A 20,415-nucleotide genomic window follows, 5' to 3' on the forward strand; every position below is an offset into this window, starting at 1 on the left:
GTAAAGATATTAGATTCTTCTTTTGTTCTTGCTTTAAATACAATGTTTTATCATTCTGGCTACTCTCTACCTTACTTGGGTATAGGATCAAGATTCTGTGAGATTCTGCCTAATTTAAGCAGTGCAGAAAGATGGCTTCAGTTATTTTTTATTGACTTTATAGGATAGTTTTTTTTTCTTTCTTTTTGCATGGCAATTTGGATATGTTTGATTGAAAGGTAACTCTGAAATGAAATCACTTGGTGAAAATCTTTAAGTTAACTTTATTATAAGATTGATGGTAGAAAGTCCGAGATTAGTAACAAACAGGAAGTTGATTCATCCTTATCCTCTTGCTGTTTCAGTAAGCTTTCTTATTTGTGTTAGAAATAATGAGTTCATAAGTAATAGAGTGCCTAAAAATATAGTCTGATGTTTCCCTTCCAGACAGTTTTTTTAATACAGAACAGTAAATTAGAAACAAGAACTGGCTGAATTTATTTTTAAAGTGCCTTTGATCAGTAAGTTGGATTATGAATACTTAGTCTGATAATGGCAAATTTAAAAAATACTATTTGATTATAGGATTAATTGTTTCTTATTCCCCACCCCCCTTTTTTCCATGACCTGCTTAGATTGCCACGGAGGAGCCATTGAATCCCATTAAACAAGATGTAAAGGATGGCAAGCTTCGCTACGTGGCAAATATCTTTCCTCACAAGGGTTATATATGGAATTACGGTGCCCTCCCTCAGGTAACATTTTTGTTATAATGGTAAAACTTCTCTGTCTTCTGAAAAAATTGCCTTGTAAACCCTGTGAACTACTTGAATTTAAATTGGTTCTGAGGACATGTTAGTGTGAGAGATTTGTGAATATAATTTTTTTTTTTTTTTTTTTTTTTTTTTTTTTTGCGGTACGCGGGCCTCTCACTGTTGTGGCCTTTCCCATTGTGGAGCACAGGCTCCGGATGCGCAGGCTCAGTGGCCATGGCTCACGGGCCCAGCCGCTCTGCAGCATGTAGGATCTTCCTGGACCGGGGCACAGACCCGTGTCCCCTGCATCGGCAGGTGGACTCTCAACCACTGCGCCAGCAGGGAAGCCCTATAAATTTTTTTAATGTGGAGTTTTATTGTATCAATACATTTTTTTTTCAAAGTATATATATGTCTGTACTCAAGTTCTTAGAGTTAGGTATATAGAACAATCACATTTGGCATTTTGAATGTTATTTCTTTTTCTGGGCTTGGCTATTAAGAGTCAGTGAAAAATGTTTTATCTCCTTTATCTGCAGTCATTTCTTTGGATATGACAAGTTATGCTTTTATATACGTTCATATATGACAGCATGAATTTTGTTTTTTAAATTTTAACAGATGAACCTTTTAAATTGTTACCTCTTTCAGAACTCATTGTGAATTGAATAAAGCAACTTAATTATATACTGTTATGAATTTATAATTTTTAAGTGGGAAGCAATGGAAACAATGACTAAGTAATGGTAAAGCAGCATTCCTATTAGAGAGTAACACTATTTGCTTTTCTTCCTTTCTTCTCCCTTTTTGTTTTCTTCTCATGTTTCCTCACTCCTGGGAAGTGGTAACTCCTTCCAGATAATTTAGTGAGTAAAACTCAGAATATGCAGATTCAGAAGTCTAGGTTTGGGGACATAGAGAAGCATCTGCCTTTATGTTTATAAAAGCCGTTAGAGCATCTGTCTATCTGAATATTTAATTTTGATTATTTAAATTTTATTTATTTTAATATTTTGCATGAAATTCCAAGATGCTTTTTGGAAAATATCTGAGAAAAGGAGGTCTTGCTTTATCCAACTCAGAAAACAGCTGCCCATGTAGAATAAACATTCACAGGAAAAGAAAAAAGAAAAATGTTTTCTAAAGAGTCAGGCTGTCTTTGATGCAGTTAGACCACCCAAGTAGATACATTCTTGGTTAAAACAGGCATTTCTAACATGGTGTGCTAAGAATGAGAATGTCTGTTGAAACCAAGAAGGCAGGTTTTCTGACTCCCTAGGTGCCTAAGTAGAGATCCTGTTTGACCTAGCAGTGAAAGAGCAAGAATATTTTTGTTAAGCTTGGGGGATAGGTCTGTACGAGAAGACATAGATGAGGGGAAGGCCAAAGAAGCCGTTGAATTAGAGAAAGACAAAAACAGAGCCATAAAAAGTATGTATTTGTTTATTTCATTAAACATTTGTTAAGGATTTATGTGCTAGGCTGTGTATTAGGTATTGAGTAAACAAAGAAAAATGAGAGATACGTATAAGGTCAAGGCAGCATAATAAGTAACTAAGAATGTTGATTTTGGAGCCAGCTTGCCACTTCCTAGTAATGTGACCTTGGGCAAGTTCCTTTGTCTTTGGGTACCTCACCCTCTTTATATGTAAAATAGAGATGATAAAGTACCTACTGCACATAGTCCTGTTGAGGTTAAATGAGTTATTGCACGTTTATGTTAGAATAGCGCCTAATAGATAGTGATCACAGTATTATTACTGTTGGTACTTTTATTATTATATGGTCTTTATATAGTCTCTTGGGGGTGGGGTGATCATCAACTAAACCAGCGGTTACAGTGGAGCATAATAAATGCCATTAACTCATCTTTTGTAGTTTATCTATTTAAAGTCCTGACAAATTTTTGTGCTCCTCTGGATGTGTTTGAATGTGCAAGATGCTCTTACTGCTATTATATTGGTCTGTTAGGTGTAGTGGTTCTTATATTAGAGCAGAGTTCGACTGCAGCTGGCTCTTTGCCCCCTGCCTTCACCACTGCCTACCGAAATTTCATACTCCACCTAGTATCCAAAATACCATTTTGCCCATAAGAGAACCTTTTAATGGTCTCCTGTTGCTAAAAGGATAAAATAAAAAGTTCCCTAACATGGCTCCCCAACCCTTCACGATGTGGCCCTGCTTCTCCAGCCTCGTTTTGCAGCCTTTGTCCTTCCTCACTTCCGTCCCACCACAGCAGCTTCTTCAGTGTTTCGAGTGTCCCTTGGCGTTTCCACACCAGCCCTTCCTTCACAGAGCTGTTTATTCATTCTATACACATTTTTTGAGTATCTAACGTTTGCCAGGCCATGTTCTAAGTACTGGAGGTAAAGCAGTGATAAAAGGGACAAAAATTCTTCTGGGACTTGTATTCTGGGGAGAGACAAACGAAAAAAAAAAAAGTAAAAATGTACAGTACATCAGATAGTGGTAAACGTGTTAGAGAAAAATAAAGCAGAGAATGGGGCTGGGGTGTGTTGGGATTGTTGCAGTTTACACAGGGAGAAGGCCTCAGTGAGGTGGTATTATCTGGGGGGAGACCTGAAGAAAGTGAGAAGGTGGTTATCTTAGTAAAGACCTGAGGAAGTGAGCGCCATCCAGGGCCATCTAGGGGAATTCATCAAGAAACAAGTATAAAGGTGCCGAGGCAGAAGGAGGCCTCGAGTGCCTGAGTAACAGAAAGGAGGCCAGTGTGGCTAGAATGGAAGTGAGGAAGAGGAAATCGACCTGTATTCTCTCTGCTGTTTTCAACCAGAGATCTTTACTATATTTTTACACCCAAACTGACGTTGTAGCGTGTGTGTGTATGTGTGTGTGAGTCTTCAGCAGAAGAATGTACTATAGGGCTTCCCTGGTGGCGCAGTGGTTGAGAATCTGCCTGCTCATGCAGGGGACACGGGTTCGAGCCCTGGTCTGGGAAGATCCCACATGCCGCGGAGCAACTTGGCCCATGAGCCACAACTACTGAGCCTGCACGTCTGGAGCCTGTGCTCTGCAACAAGAGAGGCCACGATAGTGAGAGGCCCATGCACCGCAATGAAGAGTGTCCCCCACTTGCCACAACTAGAGAAAGCCCTCGCACAGAAACGAAGACCCAACACAGCCAAAAATAAATAAATTAATTAATTAAAAAAAAAAGTCACAAATGGTCAAGTACAATTGGTGTCTTTAAAAAAAAAAGAAAAAAAGAATGTACTATAGACTGCGTAGAGGTGAAACACCAAACAAAGATAGCTACATAGATTCATGTTTATAAAAAGTTGAAATTAGGCCAGTTGTTGATGGGCAAGGTACTGTACCCAATATCTCTTTGCTTCTGGTCGATGTTAAGACAGAGTGAGCCTGTTAAAATGCAAGCCAGCCCCCGGTTCCATTTATGTTTTTGGTCTCGTGTCTAGCTTCTCTTCCTGCTCTCCCACCTCCACACTGGCCTTCTCACGACTGCTCGACGCTCCAGGCACACTCCTGCCTCAGACCATCACATTTACTGTGTCCTCCAGCCCGGGACACTCTTTCCCAGTGGTCATATGTCCTGCCTCCTTAAATGTTTGCTGGTCAGTTACCTCCTTCACGGTGTCTGCCCAGAACATCCTTTACAGCTTTAACCCACGTACTCCCATTCCTCCTTTCATACTTTTTTTTTTCCCTTTTCCATTACACCTACCAACTTCTGACATACTACATAATTTAGTTAGTTATTATATTTATTTATTTATTTTTGCGGTATGTGGGCCTCTCACTGTTGTGGCCTCTCCCGTTGCGGAGCACAGGCTCCGGACGCGCAGGCTCAGCGACCATGGCTCACGGGCCCAGCCGCTCCGCGGCATGTGGGATCTTCCCGGACCGGGTCACGAACCCGTGTCCCCTGCATCGGCAGGCGGACTCTCAACCACTGCGCCACCAAGGAAGCCCTATGTTTATTTTTAATATCTTTTAGCTAGAATGCAGTCTCCATGAGGGCAGGGATTCTGTCTGTTTTGTTCACTGATGTCTTCCAACTGCCCAGCTTAATGTCTGGCACCAAGTAGGTGATCAGTAAATATTTGGGGATGAATGAATTCATGAATGCACGGTGTATGTTGCATTTGCTTCGTAGGCATGTGTGGGTAATTGGATTTTGCTGTTCTCTTACGATTTGTCTTGTAACAGCAGGAAGTTTGTTCAGAGCAGTTACCAAGCCAACCACGCTTGGAAGAACATTTAAGCAGCAGAATACTGTTTAAGTAGCAGCCTCTCCCTTTAGCTTGTAATCCATCTGGGTGCCCTCATTTCAGACCTTCATCTACCTAGACTGTTTAACCCTAATGACTTCCCTTGCACCAGCAATAATGCCTTCCTCAGAGTTTGAGTTTGGACTGGGCAAGAATCATCTTTGTCTTCCCCCCAATTGTTCATATTTCCCACATATTATTCAAGTGTAATAACTTTCTGTGTAAATATTTAGAGGACCTGTCTGAATAATGTTAAAGGACTAGAATCACTAACTTCAAGATTTCTTCAGTCTTAATGTAATGGCATTGTATTTATTACTTTGAACTTCATTATAAATTTGGTTCAATGACCCCAAGTTTCATTTAGTACTGCTTCTTAGCTTTATAACCTGGGACCAGTGACTAAATGTCTCTAGGCCTATTTGTTCATCTGTATCCTCCTGCCACCTACCCCACAAGGTTATTGTGGATATTGAATGAGATGATCAAAGCAAGGTTAGCCCCGTAGTGAGTGTTCAATAGTATTATCTCGATGATGACACTGTCACCACTGATTGATATTAGCTGCTAATAGTAAATAGCTTTTGCTCAAAATTGAAGCTGGTGAACTTCAGGTAGTGGTTGAGTAGATCTTACTTCCTTTGACTTGATGATAGGAATTCTGACTGATCAGGAAGTAGTTCTCAAGAAGCATCTGTATACCCAGCTCGGTACCATTCAGTGATTTTTTTGGAGAGACTGAAGCACCAGATCATGGTGATTACAGATGTATTGGTTAATATTTATAAGATTGTAAGGTAATGATCTCAAAGCCTTCATGAGGATGAGTAAGGTTTGTTTTAGGCTAGATCAATAATCTATGTATTCTGATTTTTTTTCACAGCTTTATAGCCATCCTTTGTATGAGTTTAGCATTATTTGTGTTCCTCTTGATAGGTTTTTAAACTCTTTTTAAAACTTTTCATGGGTCCCTGCTAAAATTTTTCTATATACTTAACATATATACATATATACTACTAAGTATATGCCTGAGTCAGATTGCTAAGTTCTGAGTTACATACCTATTTACTTGACTAGGTATTCCCAAATTGTTTACAAAAGAAGTTGTGATAATATATACTCCTGCCAGTAGTAGTAGGGCTCCAGGTTTCTGACATCATTACCAGTATTTAGCATTATCAGATTTTTAAGTTTTTGAAATAGCATCTCATTTTGGTTTTAATTTGTATTTCTCTGATCAGACTGGGTATCTTTTCATATATTTGTAAGTCATTCACGTTTCCTCTTTGAATTACCTGTTCCTGTCTTTGACCCATTTTGTATTGCACTGCTTTTTTTCTTATTTAACTGTAGAAGGTATTTCTAAATTCTGGATCTAATCTTTTGTCACTCTTGTGAAACAAATATTAAGATTTGGAATTTCCTCTTCTGGATATTTCTTTTCTAGCCTGACTGTGCTTTTTCTAGTAGTTCCTCTGCCTAGTTAGATACTTAAAGCTTCACTTGAGGGCATAACGTTTTAAATTTGTCAGGATTTCCGCTCCTAGTGATTGTTTGAAATTATACTGTATTTTCAAGTTAAGTTAGAAGTCATTTAGTATGACTCTTTTTGTAGTAAAAAACTGAGCCCTGAAGGTATAGAGTGTTAAAGGCAGGACTAGAGATAGAAAGAACTAGTATGGTCTTTTTTTCTGGTGAGAGAAATCATGAACCACTGGCCCTAAAATTTACAGCTTTGTTATAGCTTAAGAATTTTGCCTGTATGTACTTATTTCCTCAAGAGAAGGAACTAAATTGATAGGCAATGTTGAAAGTGGCGTTTCTGAAGGGAATGTAGACCAATGAACCAATCAAAAAACAGAAACACTCACAAAAACCAAATGGAATACAACTTATATGAAGACAGTTTTTGTGTCAGTACCAGAAAGGACTTTTGTAAATATTAAATCCGACCAAAATGGGCTAAGTTATCTCATGAATTTGTGAGCTTCCTGTTCACTGGTAGTATTTATGTAGGTTATGAATGACCACTAACAACCATAGAATTCAGGGCTAGGATGTATCTAGCAATTGTCTTATTTAAGCCATTCTTTTTTTTTTTTTTGCTGTACGCGGGCCTCTCACTGTTGTGGCCTCTCCCGTCGCGGAGCACAGGCTCCGGACGCACAGGCTCAGCGGCCATGGCTCACGGGCCCAGCCGCTCCGCGGCATATGGGATCCTCCCAGACCGGGGCACGAACCCGCATCCCCTGCATCGGCAGGCGGACTCTCAACCACTGCGCCACCAGGGAGGCCCAAGCCATTCTTTTTATAGGTGAGGAAACTGAGGTCTGGATGTTTTGGCCAAGGTAGTTTGTGGCTAAAGTAGGACTAAAATCTAGGTATCTTCCTTCAGGCTGGAGTGACTTCTAGCTTATCACATTTGTTCCCTTCTGAGAGTGGGAATAAGGTTAAGGAAGGTTCAAGAAAGGATTCCTGCATTAGGAAGGAAGAACCTCTTAGATAGTTTCTGATTCTGCCTCTGGGTTTTCTAATTCCACTTATACTTCACTTCCATCTTGGCTTCTCCAGCACATTAAGATTAATTTTGTAGCATTTGTGACAAATGCTACACCATTTATCAGCATGGTGTTCTTCAGGGTATTGACTGTGTCCTGTTGGTTTCTGTTCCTAACTCCTGGTCAAGAGTAGGTAATCAATAAATATTAACTCAATGATTGGATGCTTGGTAATAGAAAACAAGAAGCAGTAAGGGCAACCGTAGGAAAATATACTTAGGAGCTTCTGAGAGTAAGAGAATTTAAAAGAAGAGAATCATGAATAAGGTTATATCTGAAAGTAATTGCCATTCAATTACCAAATATTTGTTATCAAAATCTGGGCATCATAACATAATTTTTAATAGCATGTGGTCTAATCCCATTGCTACCATTTAGAATCTGAGCTTGGCAAGGTTAAACTCTGTGCTGCAGTTTACTTATCTGTACAATGGGGTTAATAATGGTACATTCTTCATGGGATACATGTATGTATATGTGTGTGTGTATCACTGGGAAGGTATCTCTCACCTATAACCAATATGTAAGGTTAACAGTTATTTTTATTATCCTTATATTTTATTAGTAATGCTAGTATTGGGGGTAATGAAATGTTGTTAGTAGTGGTTTACTGATTTTGCTTTCTGGTAAGGATGGGTCAGTTTATTCCTGAATATGCTATAATTATGATCAGAAGGGAAATACTAGAGTTTATCTAGGGTTTAGCTGTAAATAGGGTTCATTTTAAATTATCTATATAAAATTAGAGGAGCCAATCTTGGATAATCTGAAATTCTAGGTAACATTCTTGAGATGACACAGTCTCTGCACATCTTATAAATCTGAGAGAAATAATTTCAGGGAACTTCTACAGTTCCATTTAAAATCAGCTAATTATGGAGCTTTTGGGGAAGGATAGTGCCTAAGGGATATTTAAGCTTGATAACGAATTTCCGTTATGCTGTTCATTTATAAAAATACTCAGTGTATATAGTTTATAGCCAACAGGGTATAATCTTTTCAGTAAACTAAAGAGTTGACATCTTTTCATAGTTTTGTCAAACTTTTGAGATTTGATGACAAAGGTAGAGGATTTTTAAAATGGAATGAGATGGGACAAAAATGGGGTTTTCTTTCGTAGATACTTGTTCTTTGGTTTATGAAGGGAAAACTGGGTTTCTTCTAGTAGAAGTTACTTAGAGTATAGGAAGTTTATTTTCAAACCTGGAAAGCCAGACCCAATGCTGTTCCATGTCAAAGGAAGCAGTGAGTAGTGGAAGCAGCAGTCCAGACAGTTAGTGGAAACAAGGGCACAGACAATGGAAACATCTGAACTGAAGCTCTAAATAAAAGTGAGCATGAATTTAGACACTGACTAAACTTGGAAGAAGAGTGTGTTTGTAAATACCACCCACTTTCAGATGTGATCATACAGACAAATGAAAGACAGAAGGGAGGAAATAGTATGAATCTGTTTTAATTATTATGATGCTTAGGGATGTACTGGCATGTTGGCATTGAGCCTATTTAATTTCTGAGAATTTTCCCCTCGGATTATGGCTATCTGTAAAACTTCATGGACATGTGGAAAGATTAAGATACATTATAGAGAGTATTAACCCATATTTCACCCCCGCCCTTCTGTTTTTTAGACTTGGGAAGATCCCCATCGAAAAGATAAGAGCACAGACTGCTGTGGAGATAATGATCCTATTGATGTTTGTGAAATAGGCTCAAAGGTTTGTTTCATAGACTGTTATTCTAACATGTGTTCAACTTTATTCATGCCATAAAATCTCAGTTCTCTTTGGAAGGCACCGATTCTTCAACTCTTCAAAGTTCTAGCCTATTCATCCCTCTGATATCAGTTCTTTTTTGTATCTTTACTTCCTTCTCTTAAACTAGGGGTTGGTAAACTATAGCTGGTGGCCGGTCAAATCCAGCTCGCCACCTGTTTTTATAAATGACACAGCTCCAGCCGTTCATTTACGTATGGTCTATGGCTGCTTTTGCGCCACAGCAGCAGTTGAGGAGTGTAGCAGAGACCGTACAGTCTGTGACGTCTAAATATTTGCTCTCTGACCTTTTACAGAATAAGTTTGCTGAGTCCTGTCTTCATCGTCCTTGCCCATTATCCAGACAGAAGTTCAACACTGATGAAAGCCAGCTGGTACTCTTTTTTTGTGCCTGTTTCCAGGCTGCCGGGTCCCACTGGGGACAAACAAAACCTGAGCTTTCATAGGTTACTGCTACCCATAGAATACTGTGTGTCTTTGCTCACATTCTTCCTTTCTCCTATTTTTACTGCATTTATTGCCAATATTTATTGTTCTCTGCAGACATTAAACTCCTTGTACTTTGTTCTCACTCCCAGCAGAATATGTCATCTTTAATTTTGTAGAGCTCATAGAAACCAGCATGTAGGAACCCCCTAACTTTCCCCGTTAGAGTACCAGACACTTGTGCCTGCAAACACTTCTTCCCTTCCTTCTGTTACTCTGAGACCAGGGCTTCCCCCTGTGCTCTAGATCATGTCCCTTCTTGCCTCTTGAGTGACTATTTTCTTAGCTCTTCTCTGTCCTGTATTTACAACTTCTCTTTCTTTATTGGCTTCCTCCCTTATGCCTCCTCTCTTTTTCCTTTTCATAGGAAGCCTTGTAAAAAGAGTAAACACTGACCTCTATCTCCTCCTTCCCACTTAATCTTCAACCTATTTCAAAATTGTTTCCGTCCCCCCATTATTTCAGTGAAACTGCTCTTACTAAGGTTACTGGTAACTTTGTTTTAGCCAAATCTAACTGGCCTGTTTCACAGGTTTTGTCTAACTTGAATTTACCTTAGTATTTTATACCTTTAACCTCATCTTCCTTCTTCAAACAGTCTCTTTGCTTGGCTTTGATTATATCATAATATCTTGGATATCCTCTAACTCATTCCTCCTGGGTTTCTTTTGCAAGCTCCTTTCTTCTGCCTGCTCCTTGAGCATTGCTTCGCTTGAGGGTTGTGCCCTGGTTCACGTCTTCTTCACTTAGTGTGGAGACTCCCTTGGCGAACCAGTCCCAAGCATTCATGGTTTTGCTCTCAAATTAATGTCCAGCTCAGACCCACGTTCTCAACTACCTACACCTACACTTGGGTGTCTTCCAGGCACCTCAAACTCATTGTGTCCAAAACTGAATTCGTTGTTTCCTCCTGTCCACATGAAGGACGTCTCTCCTCCTTTCCTCCTCACCTCCAGGTTCTTGAGCCAGAAACTGAGGGGTCATCCTTGATCGTCCTTTGCTTCTCTTTATCCTATTAGTCATGAAATACTGATTCTATGTTCTAAATGGCCTTTAAATCTCTTTCTTTCCATTATCACTGCAGCCAGCTTTGTCTAGTCCTCAATTATATTGCACTTGAATTATTCCTACTACTGAGCAGTTTCCTTGCCAAGTCTTATCTTCCCTCCCGATTCCAGATTCTTTTCTGGCTCTACTCTTTTTGAGTCCCTGTCCCCTCCTATTCTGACTTCCTCTCCTGCCACTGTTCGTCTGCAGCTGTACCGAACTTCCAATTCCTATAATGTATCTGCCGTCACTCATGTACAGGCCTTCACACAAGCTATTCCCTTTATGTAGAATGGAATATTCTCTTCCTTCACTTTATTTTACTTTCCCCTTCCTTTCACTTTACCTCCCCCTGCTCATCCTTCAGATCTCAGCTGTAATATCACTTCCTCTCAGAAGTCTCCCTTTACCCTCCATACACTAATATACTTGCTCTTTGGTCTGTGCTTCCTCAGTACAAATAGTGCTGTGTTTTTTGTCTAATTGTCTCCTCCGAGATGGCAGTGAGCTCTGTGAGGATGGGACTCACCGTTACAGTGTGTAACTCAGCGCCTGGCACAGGGCGTGTGCTTAATGTAAGACGTTCCAAATGCAGTCATTACTTGAGTCATATTCTTCTGGCTGAGATTAAATCGGTTTTCTCTGGAAACTCATATTAGCACTTTTCGGCTTCCAGAATGTTATTCAGTGAATAGTGCCTTCTGATTCTTTGTCACTTTGTTTATTTACTATGTTCTTCTGTTACTCTTCTTTTTTCTTTCTCGTCTTCTTCCTCATTCTTCTTTCTTATTCCTCCTCCTTTCCTCCTCTTCTTCATCCTCTTCTTCGACTTTCTCTTCCTTCTGTTTTTGCTTTTTCTCCTTCTATTCTTCCATTTCCTTCTTTTTTCTTCCTTGTACTTTTATTCTCCTCCACCGCCCCACCTTCCCCCTGCCCCCCTGCCCTGGCTTCTTTTCCTTCCCCCTGTCTCTTACTCCTTTCCTGCAGGGTAGATTCCCATCCAACTTAGATTTCTAGTTTACACTGAGATAAGGACAAATAGGGGCTAGAGTTCATGCTTGTGTGACCCTATAATTCCTTTATCTCTCCAACAGAAATATGGCCAAATTGTTTGCTTTATTTCAAATTTAAGCTATAGTTTACAAATTTATTTTTTTGGCCTTTTTTCTCCAGAGGGGGTAGTGAAGTGTGTAAAAAATGAATAGATTAGAAGGAAGAATATAAATATTTCAGTGAGTACCTCCTTTGTTCCAGATGCTATGCTATATACTTTGGGTCACTTTCCTGTGTCTTATTTTATGATAAGAAGAGTCACTAAATTAAATAACATTACATCGATGGAAAGGTTATATAGTAGAAAACCCTAATTCATTTTATTTTATTGAAGTATAGTTGATTTACAATATTTTGTGTTAATTTCTGCTGTACAGCAAAGTGATTCAGCTATACATATGTATACATTTCTTTTTTATATTCTTTTCCATTATGGTTTATCACATATATTGAATATAGTTCCCAATGCTATGCAGTAGGACCTTGTTGTTTATCCATTCTATATATAATAACTTGCATCTGCTCATCCCCAAATCCCTATCCATCCCTCCCTACCACCCCTACCCCTTGGCAACCACAAGTCTGTTCTCTGTTCTCTGTGTCTGTGAGTCTGTTTCTGTTTTGTAGGTAAGTTCATTTGTGTCATATTTTAGATCCCACATACAACAGATCATATCGTATTTGTCTTTCTTTTTCTGACTTACTTCACTTAGTATGATAATCTCTAAGTCCATCCATGTTGTTGCAAATGGCATTATTTCATTCTTTTTTATGGCTGAGTAATATTCCATTTTATATATGTGCCACATCTTCTTTATCCATTCGTCTGTCAGTGGACATTTAGGTTGCTTCCACGTCTTGGCTATTGTAAATAGTGCTGCCATGAACATAGGGGTGCATGTATCTTTTGGAAATTACAGTTTCGTCTGGGTATATGCCCAGGAGTGGGATTGCTGGATCATATGGCAACTCTATTTTTAGCTTTTTGAGGAACATGTGTACTGTTTTCCATAGTAGCTGCATCAACGAACATTCCCACCAACAATGTAGGAAGGTTCCTTAGAAAACTCTTATTCTGAAGGTGTAATCCTTGGGGCCACTCAGTTTATATTAAGTGCAGATTATTAAGTTAATTTAAATCCTTATGCAGATATTAAGTGTAAGCGAAAAGATTAAATGAAAGTATCTTATTTTCACTGATGTAAAAATTTGTCAGTGAGCACATAATTAATGAGATTGGTAACTGGAAATCATGAAAATCTTGGTACCTGATAAACTGATTTGACTTTGTAACACTAAGTCATTATTGACAAAACAAGAGAATCTAAGAAAACTTGATATACAGGCTTTTAAATAAACATATCAAAGTCACTAAATATGTGGAATAAAATTAAAGGTTTTAAATGTAAGTGATTTGTAACAAGGTATACATCATTAATCTTGAAAGTGTACTTTTGTATGCAGAGAGCAGTCCCTGGCTGACAGCCAGCAAGTTTAGGGGGACCTCAGTCCTACAATTGCAAAGAATTGCATTTAAGTGGGTTCTTCCTTAGAACCTTCAGATCAGAGCCTAGCCTGGCCAACACCTTGATTTTGGCCTTGTCAGGCCATAGGCAGAGAATCTAGCTGTGTTTTGCCTAAACTCCTGATCCATGGAAACTGTGAGATAATGTACACTATTTTAAGCCTTTTGATTTATAATAACTTGTTACACTACAGTAAAAACCTAATACACAGGATAACAGGCTTTAAGCAGTTTTACTTTCCATGGTTTTTTATATTGATTGGGTCCAGTTGAAGTTTTACCCCTCATTCTTCAAATTCTAAATCAGCACAGAAGTTTTGTTGTAGACCACTATTACATTCTGCTCATTCCAGGTTCCCAGGAGTTAGCAGTTGACAAGTGTGAGCAGATAAGTACAGGTAGAGCCCAGAGAGAAAAAATGCTAATATCTGTGGAAGACCTTTTGTGTTCTAGTTCATGCATCTGTTGTTTCCTTTGCTCTTTATCTTTACATCAAGGAGTAAGTCATGTGATCTCCATTTTACTGTGGAGAAACCAAGTCCTAAAATATTGTGTGAAGTAGTTGGCCTCAGTCACCTCTAGGTGACTCCACCTCTATGGTGGAGGAAGAATTTGACCCCATATATTTGTGACTTAAAAATCCTATCTTTTTTTTTTTTTTTTTTTGCGGTACGCGGGCCTCTCACTGTTGTGGCCTCTCCCGTTGCGGAGCACAGGCTCCGGACGCGCAGGCTCAGCAGCCATGGCTCACGGGCCCAGCTGCTCCGCGGCATGTGGGATCTTCCTGGACCGGGACACGAACCTGTGTCCCCTGCATCGGCAGGTGGACTCTCAACCACTGCGCCACCAGGGAAGCCCAAAAATCCTATCTTTTGAAATATTTTTATAATAGCTAGAAAAGTCTGTAATAACCCTAGTCTGATTCTGCCTGAAATCTTTGATGCATACCTACATTCTTGTTTCAGAGTGTCAGCTCATTTTTGAAACATGGTCAACTGTATGATTCCCAAGGAATTAGTAACATTAATTTCCTCACAGGGTAGACTGAGAGTTTTATAATGGAACTGAGGCAATAGGATTTATCTTATATCTTATATCCAAAGCATTTATTCTTTTAGTTAATGAGGCCCGAAAAAGTATTTAGTAAACATGAAGTAAGTACTTAATCGCCATCTAAACAATAGGCCTTTGTTGGGACTACACTCCTTTATCTTGTGCAGGGCTATGCCTGGCTAGTCCTTAAATCATCTATAAGGAACATCATAGAAGAAAGCCTCTTTTATTAATACCACATATGTAAATGGGCAAAGGAAAAGGAGCAGAGTCCTGGAAGTTGTTAATAGACTTAGAATCACAGATACAGAAATTTTTAAGTTCTTTGAGAAGTGTTATTCATTTGGTATCTAACATTATGTGTTCTGCAACATTTGTTGAATTGCTTTAGACTGAACTGAATTGTGGGGTATTCAGAAGAATTTTACCATTTGTTTTTAAGTATCTTATCCTGAGTTTTTGGTTTGATTGAGATAATTTCCTTTCCAGTTTTTAAAGTGTTATTGCAAGGCAGTGGTTTGTCTAATCCCTTTCTGTTGCTTATGAGATCAGAGGGCATTTATCATTCTGATGAAACTTGATAATTCCCAGACATGCTTCCTGCTTGCCCTTGTAACCATAAAAGTCTCAAATCTGCTCTCACGTTGTATGAAATTTCAAAGTAAATTAATTCTTGTGAATAAAAATAAAACAGTTTAGAAGGTGCCTTTAAAAACTATATATAATTCCCAGTAATTCTGATAGACACCCCTGTCACCAAAGTCTGCTGCAGGCTCCTCAGCTTTGACACTATTGACATTTTGGGTGGATGATACTGTAATAGGAGACTGTCCTGTGCAGCATCTCTGGCCTCTTCCCCGCTAATATGCTAATAATACCCCCCAGTTGTGACAACCCAAAATGTCCCCAGGCATTGCCACATGTCCTCTAGAGGGCAAAATTGCCTTTGGCTGAGAAGCAGGGATGCAGTTCATCACTGAGTTAACCAATGGAGCCATCTTTCATTGATGATTATGTGATAACTTTGTACATTTTTGTTTTATAAAGGACCTCCTGGCGTGAGGTGTGTAAGTCTCCCCAACAAGATTGTAAACCTTTAAGAAAGGGGATGCTTTCTTTTTGTATACATAGTGTCTAATATAGTGCTGGGCACTAAATAGAGCCTAAACATGTGAGAGTCTGGCTAATATAATTGTGCATATTCTCCTAAAAGTGGTATTTCAGTTTAGTTTATACAGTCACATTAATCTGTTGGATAAACTAATTTCACCTTCATGCAGATTTATATTAAGATTTCACATTCATTTTGCAAATGTTCTGAAAGGATTTATTTGACTTTATGGTTTAAGATCTGTTTTTTTCTCTCAAATAATTTCAAGATACAACAGTGACTTTCTTTTGCATACCTTGATTTCCAGATGTAAAGTAGAATTTTGAATCATGAAGGAATTATTCTGAAGCATGTGTTCAGATTTTAGCTTACAGTGAAATTCTATAGCCGACTAAACCTTTAAAACTAAAAGGCTATAGAAAGAATGCATGCATATAAACTTGGCATTGGCAACTTGAGGGAACCACTGAAATAACTTTCTTTAGTACAAGGAGCATCTGCTTCAACATCATGCTGTTTCTTGGTTTCACTTAAAATCTTTTTAAAGCATTTTATGAAACCTGCTTTGTCTCTATCTTTAACATTTTAATAATTCTTTCATTGTCATTCATTATCTTAAGGCTGTATTCAGATATGATAAAAATTTACTTTTCACTAGTAACTGATAAATATAGTTTGCAAAAAAGGTACTATAAAGCAGTTTCAAAGGATTCTCATGTCTTTTTACCCCCAAGTTTCAAAGGATTCTCATGTCTTTTTACCCCCAAGCAGCAGAAGCCAGATTTATATTATAACATGATATACATGACTTTATTTTCTGCTCATTAGTATGAGTTTCTAGGCCTAGTACATTAAATTTTAAGATCTATAAATAATTTCAGAAAGGGATCAAGACATCTTTTCTAAGAAGGATATCATAAAAGGCTTTATGACTGTGTTTACAATAATTTTAATTATTAAGTTTCAGTCTATAGTGCTTTTAACCTTTCATATAGATTTTTATGATATATGAGTAAATTTCTCCAAAGCCTGGCAAATGCTGAATTTCTTTTCTCTTTAAAGGTTCTTTCTCGTGGAGATGTTGTTCATGTGAAGATCCTTGGAATTTTGGCTCTTATTGATCAGGGTGAAACAGATTGGAAATTAATTGCTATCAATGTGAATGATCCTGAAGCCTCAAAGTTTCATGGTAAGTCTGTAACTTTCCAGAAACGGAAGTAAATCAGTGTGTCATTGGAATTCTTAGAATTTAAAGGAGGCTCATGTAAAACACAGTGTATATTTTGGGAGTTAAACTTATACGTTTTGTTTTTTAATTCTCTCTCCATGGGCTATAAAGGGCAATTCAATATGATTGTGTCTGAGTTATGTCATACTGCTGGGAGGAGCAAGAGAACGAAAAGGAGTGCAGACAGACAGATGACACTTCAGATTAAGAAAGTGCAATCTATGGGTTCCCTTCCCCCTCACCTCCTTCCCTCCTGCCCTTCCTTCTTATCTTTCTTAAGTCTCTCTTTTATTCATTTGAGTAACAGGAAAAATAAAAAACAAAAAGGGGAGTGTTCATCAAAGGCATAAGCTGGGTTTTTTTTTTTTTTTTTCGGTACGCGGGCCTCTCACTGTTGTGGCCTCTCCCTCTGCGGAGCACAGGCTCCGGACGCACAGGCTCAGCGGCCATGGCTCACGGGCCCAGCTGCTCCGCGGCATGTGGGGTCTTCCCGGACCGGGGCACGAACCCGTGTCCCCTCCATGGGCAGGCAGACCCTCAACCACTGCGCCACCAGGGAAGCCCCATAAGCTGGTTTTATACCTAGTTTTTGTTCTGTCTTGTACAGGTGAAGGGAAAGATAACGGCCCTCTAACAAAATTTTGATGTCCCAGAAATTTAAGTTCCAGAAGTTTGGTATGATAAAGAGTTAACTTTCTTTGGTGTCGGACAGACTTCAGTTTGCGTTCTGGCTGTGCTACTTTCTACTTGAGTGAATTTGGATAGATCATTTAACCTTTCTGAATTTCAGTTTGCTCATCTAATAATGTAGGTAATTATACCTACTTGTGAGCTTGTTGGCAGTATAAGAGATGATTTACTTAAAGCATCTGGCTGTCATATGAAGTGTTGAGTATATGGCCACTCTTATTATTCCTGACCAATTTTTTCCCCTAGTTTTCTAACCTTTTTCCTTTCAGTTTCATCCTTATTTGGGATCCTGGTCTTTTCTAGACCTCAATTCTTATCGCAATTTGAAAATATACCATTTCTGAATTGACTGAAACTCATTAACACTTACATTTTAAACTCTCTTAATTTATGTGCATTTAAAACCTTTTCTTCACCATGGAGCAGGAAGGAGAAGTACAGAGAGGGAAACTCCTGATGCAGAAAACATACTTTGCAGACTTTCCAGTTTTACACAGAGCTGCACTAGCAAGAGGGATGTGTAAAAGCTGTTCTTAGGGATTTTTTTCCATTATAATTGTGCATGCTCAATTTAACGTAAGCATTACCACTGATCAACATTGCTTTTTGAAATGCACCAAAATGTAAGCATAGCTGCATTTAATAAAGGAAGTGTTTTATTAAAAAAAACAAGAAACTTTTCATTGCACATGGAACAACAAGAGAGATTTTATGCCATTCTTGCTTGTAATTGAGAAAGGGAGGGGTCTGATCGGGTGAAGTACATGTAACCTCAGGGTCAAAACTAAAACATGAAAACTACAATTAAAATATGAGACTCAAGCCCATAAACCATATATTTTTCTTACCTATTTCATTATTTTACACTGGATTTCTTTATTATCGTATTTCTCACATATATATGTATGCATGTATATATGTATACATATGTAACAAGAGTAAATCAATACCCAATTTAAAAGTTTTTTTAATACATAAGCTGCTCCTCAGATGAGAACTGATAATATAATGATGCAACAGCCAGCAAAAACAAACTGTTCAACTAATTCATTTGTGATGTGGCACACTAAAGTCATGATACTCTACTGAGGGATGTGCCTTTAAACTGGAGAGGCTGAGAGTCTAAGGAAACTAGTCTTTAGCTCAGTACTGTTGGAAATGTGATTTAACATCTCAAATTCCCTAACATATGTCAAACACTGGTGCCTGTCCTAGTACATATTATTATTATTAATTTAGAAGAATCTCAAAGGATTTAAATAAATTGCCTAGGGACTTCCCTGGTGGTGCAGTGGTTAAGAATCCACCTGCCAATGCAGGGGACACGGGTTCAATCCCTGGTCCGGGAAGATCCCACGTGTTGCGGAGCAGCTAAGCCCGTGCGCCACAACTACTGAGCCTGCACTCTAGAGCCCGTGAGCCACAACAACTGAGCCTGTGCTCTAGAGCCCGCGAGCCACAACTACTGAAGCCCATGCGCCCAGAGCCTGTGCTCCACAAGAAGAGAAGCCACCACCATGAGAAGCCCGCGCACTGCGAAGAAGAGTAGCCCCTGCTCGCCGCAACTAGAGAAAGCCTGTGCAACAACGAAGACCCAACGCAGCCAAAAATGAATAAAATTTTAAAATAAATAAATAAATAACTTGCCTAAGTTTGCACATTTAGTAAATAGTGGAACCATGATTTGAACTCATTTCAGTCTGATGAGAAAGTCCATTGTCCATCTACTGTGCTATACTGCACAATTGTATTTGTGTAATTTACAGTATTTGTAACTAGCAGTTTTGAAACCAGATTACATAGTATTAGTACCTTACTCCTACAGTTTCCTAAGGGTTAGAATGAAAAACTATAACTGTATTTTCACTTTTTTTCTGTTTATACCCCAAATGGAGATGGCTTGCAGTTTGGGCATCCTCTTCTAGATTTTTGCTGTGTATGCTTATACAGAGAGACATGCAGAAATACTGAAACCATGACATGCAGAAATATTGAAGCTTATTTTGGTTGAGATGAAATTATCAGACTAGAATAATTAAAATAAGAAATTACTGTTTTGAAAGGCAAAAAGGACTTTTTTTCCATTACACTAAAAGGGAACACATACATTATCTTCATCTTAAGAAATACAGCAGTGCTTCTTTATAATAACTTTTTTAAATCTTAAAAGACTAGATGAGTAATTATTGACATATTTTGCTCTGAAATGGTAGCTGACATTGTGCTTTGTGTTTATTTCCAGAATGAATAAGGTATACAAGGGAAAATGGATTATTTACTTTAAGGATATTTGCATATTATTTACACTGAGTAGTTCCAATACTTAAGTACTCTTATATCTAGATTTTGTAAGATAAGTTCTGTAGTTTTAAGAGTTATAAGTGTTTTCTTTTGTGACTTCTCATTTCTTTTACCTGCACGTTACTGTACATACTCCACATATTCCACGTTTCTTGCCTCCTCTTTTATTCGATAGAGACCGAAGAAAAAAATAGATGTAGGCACAAATTGAAAGGCTGAAGAGTCTGCAGTATACATTTTTTTTTAATCCTAAATCATGGAATACTAGGTAACCCTATGTAGCAGCTTTTATTTTTCATTGAAACTGAAGTTTGGTTTATATTTATCATATCTCTCTAACATCATCCAGCTCTCCTCTGAAACGATTTCAGACAAAAGACAGAGTTTCTGTTTCCTGCTGCTCAAGCAAATATTAATGGACAGAAATCATTCCTAACCTTACTTTTTTTGTTCACTGCTTAGCCTGGTGTGTTGTCTGTGTTTTCCTTTTTTTTTTTTTTTAAGTTTAATTTTTTTATTAGTTTCTGCTTTATAACAAAGTGAATCAGTCATACATATACATCTGTTCCCATATCCCTTCCCTCTTGCGTCTCCCTCCCTCCCA

General features: G+C 38.4%; 1 protein-coding gene across 7 annotated transcripts in view; it reads left to right on the plus strand.

Annotated features, from left to right (window-relative positions):
- Nucleotides 1–20,415, plus strand: part of PPA2 (inorganic pyrophosphatase 2) — a 163,649-nt gene that overhangs the window by 87,208 nt on the left and 56,026 nt on the right. For all 7 annotated transcript variants that reach the window (XM_082611080.1, XM_082611076.1, XM_082611077.1 and 4 more), the window contains 3 exons: nt 615–734; nt 9,174–9,260; nt 16,655–16,781. In XM_082611080.1, coding sequence (XP_082467206.1) covers nt 615–734; nt 9,174–9,260; nt 16,655–16,781 — 334 coding nt within the window. The remainder of the gene's footprint in view (nt 1–614; nt 735–9,173; nt 9,261–16,654; nt 16,782–20,415) is intronic.

Source organism: Mesoplodon mirus (genome assembly GCF_964341445.2).
Source record: "Mesoplodon mirus genome assembly, chromosome: 2".
In the NCBI taxonomy this organism is placed as follows: domain Eukaryota; kingdom Metazoa; phylum Chordata; class Mammalia; order Artiodactyla; family Ziphiidae; genus Mesoplodon; species Mesoplodon mirus.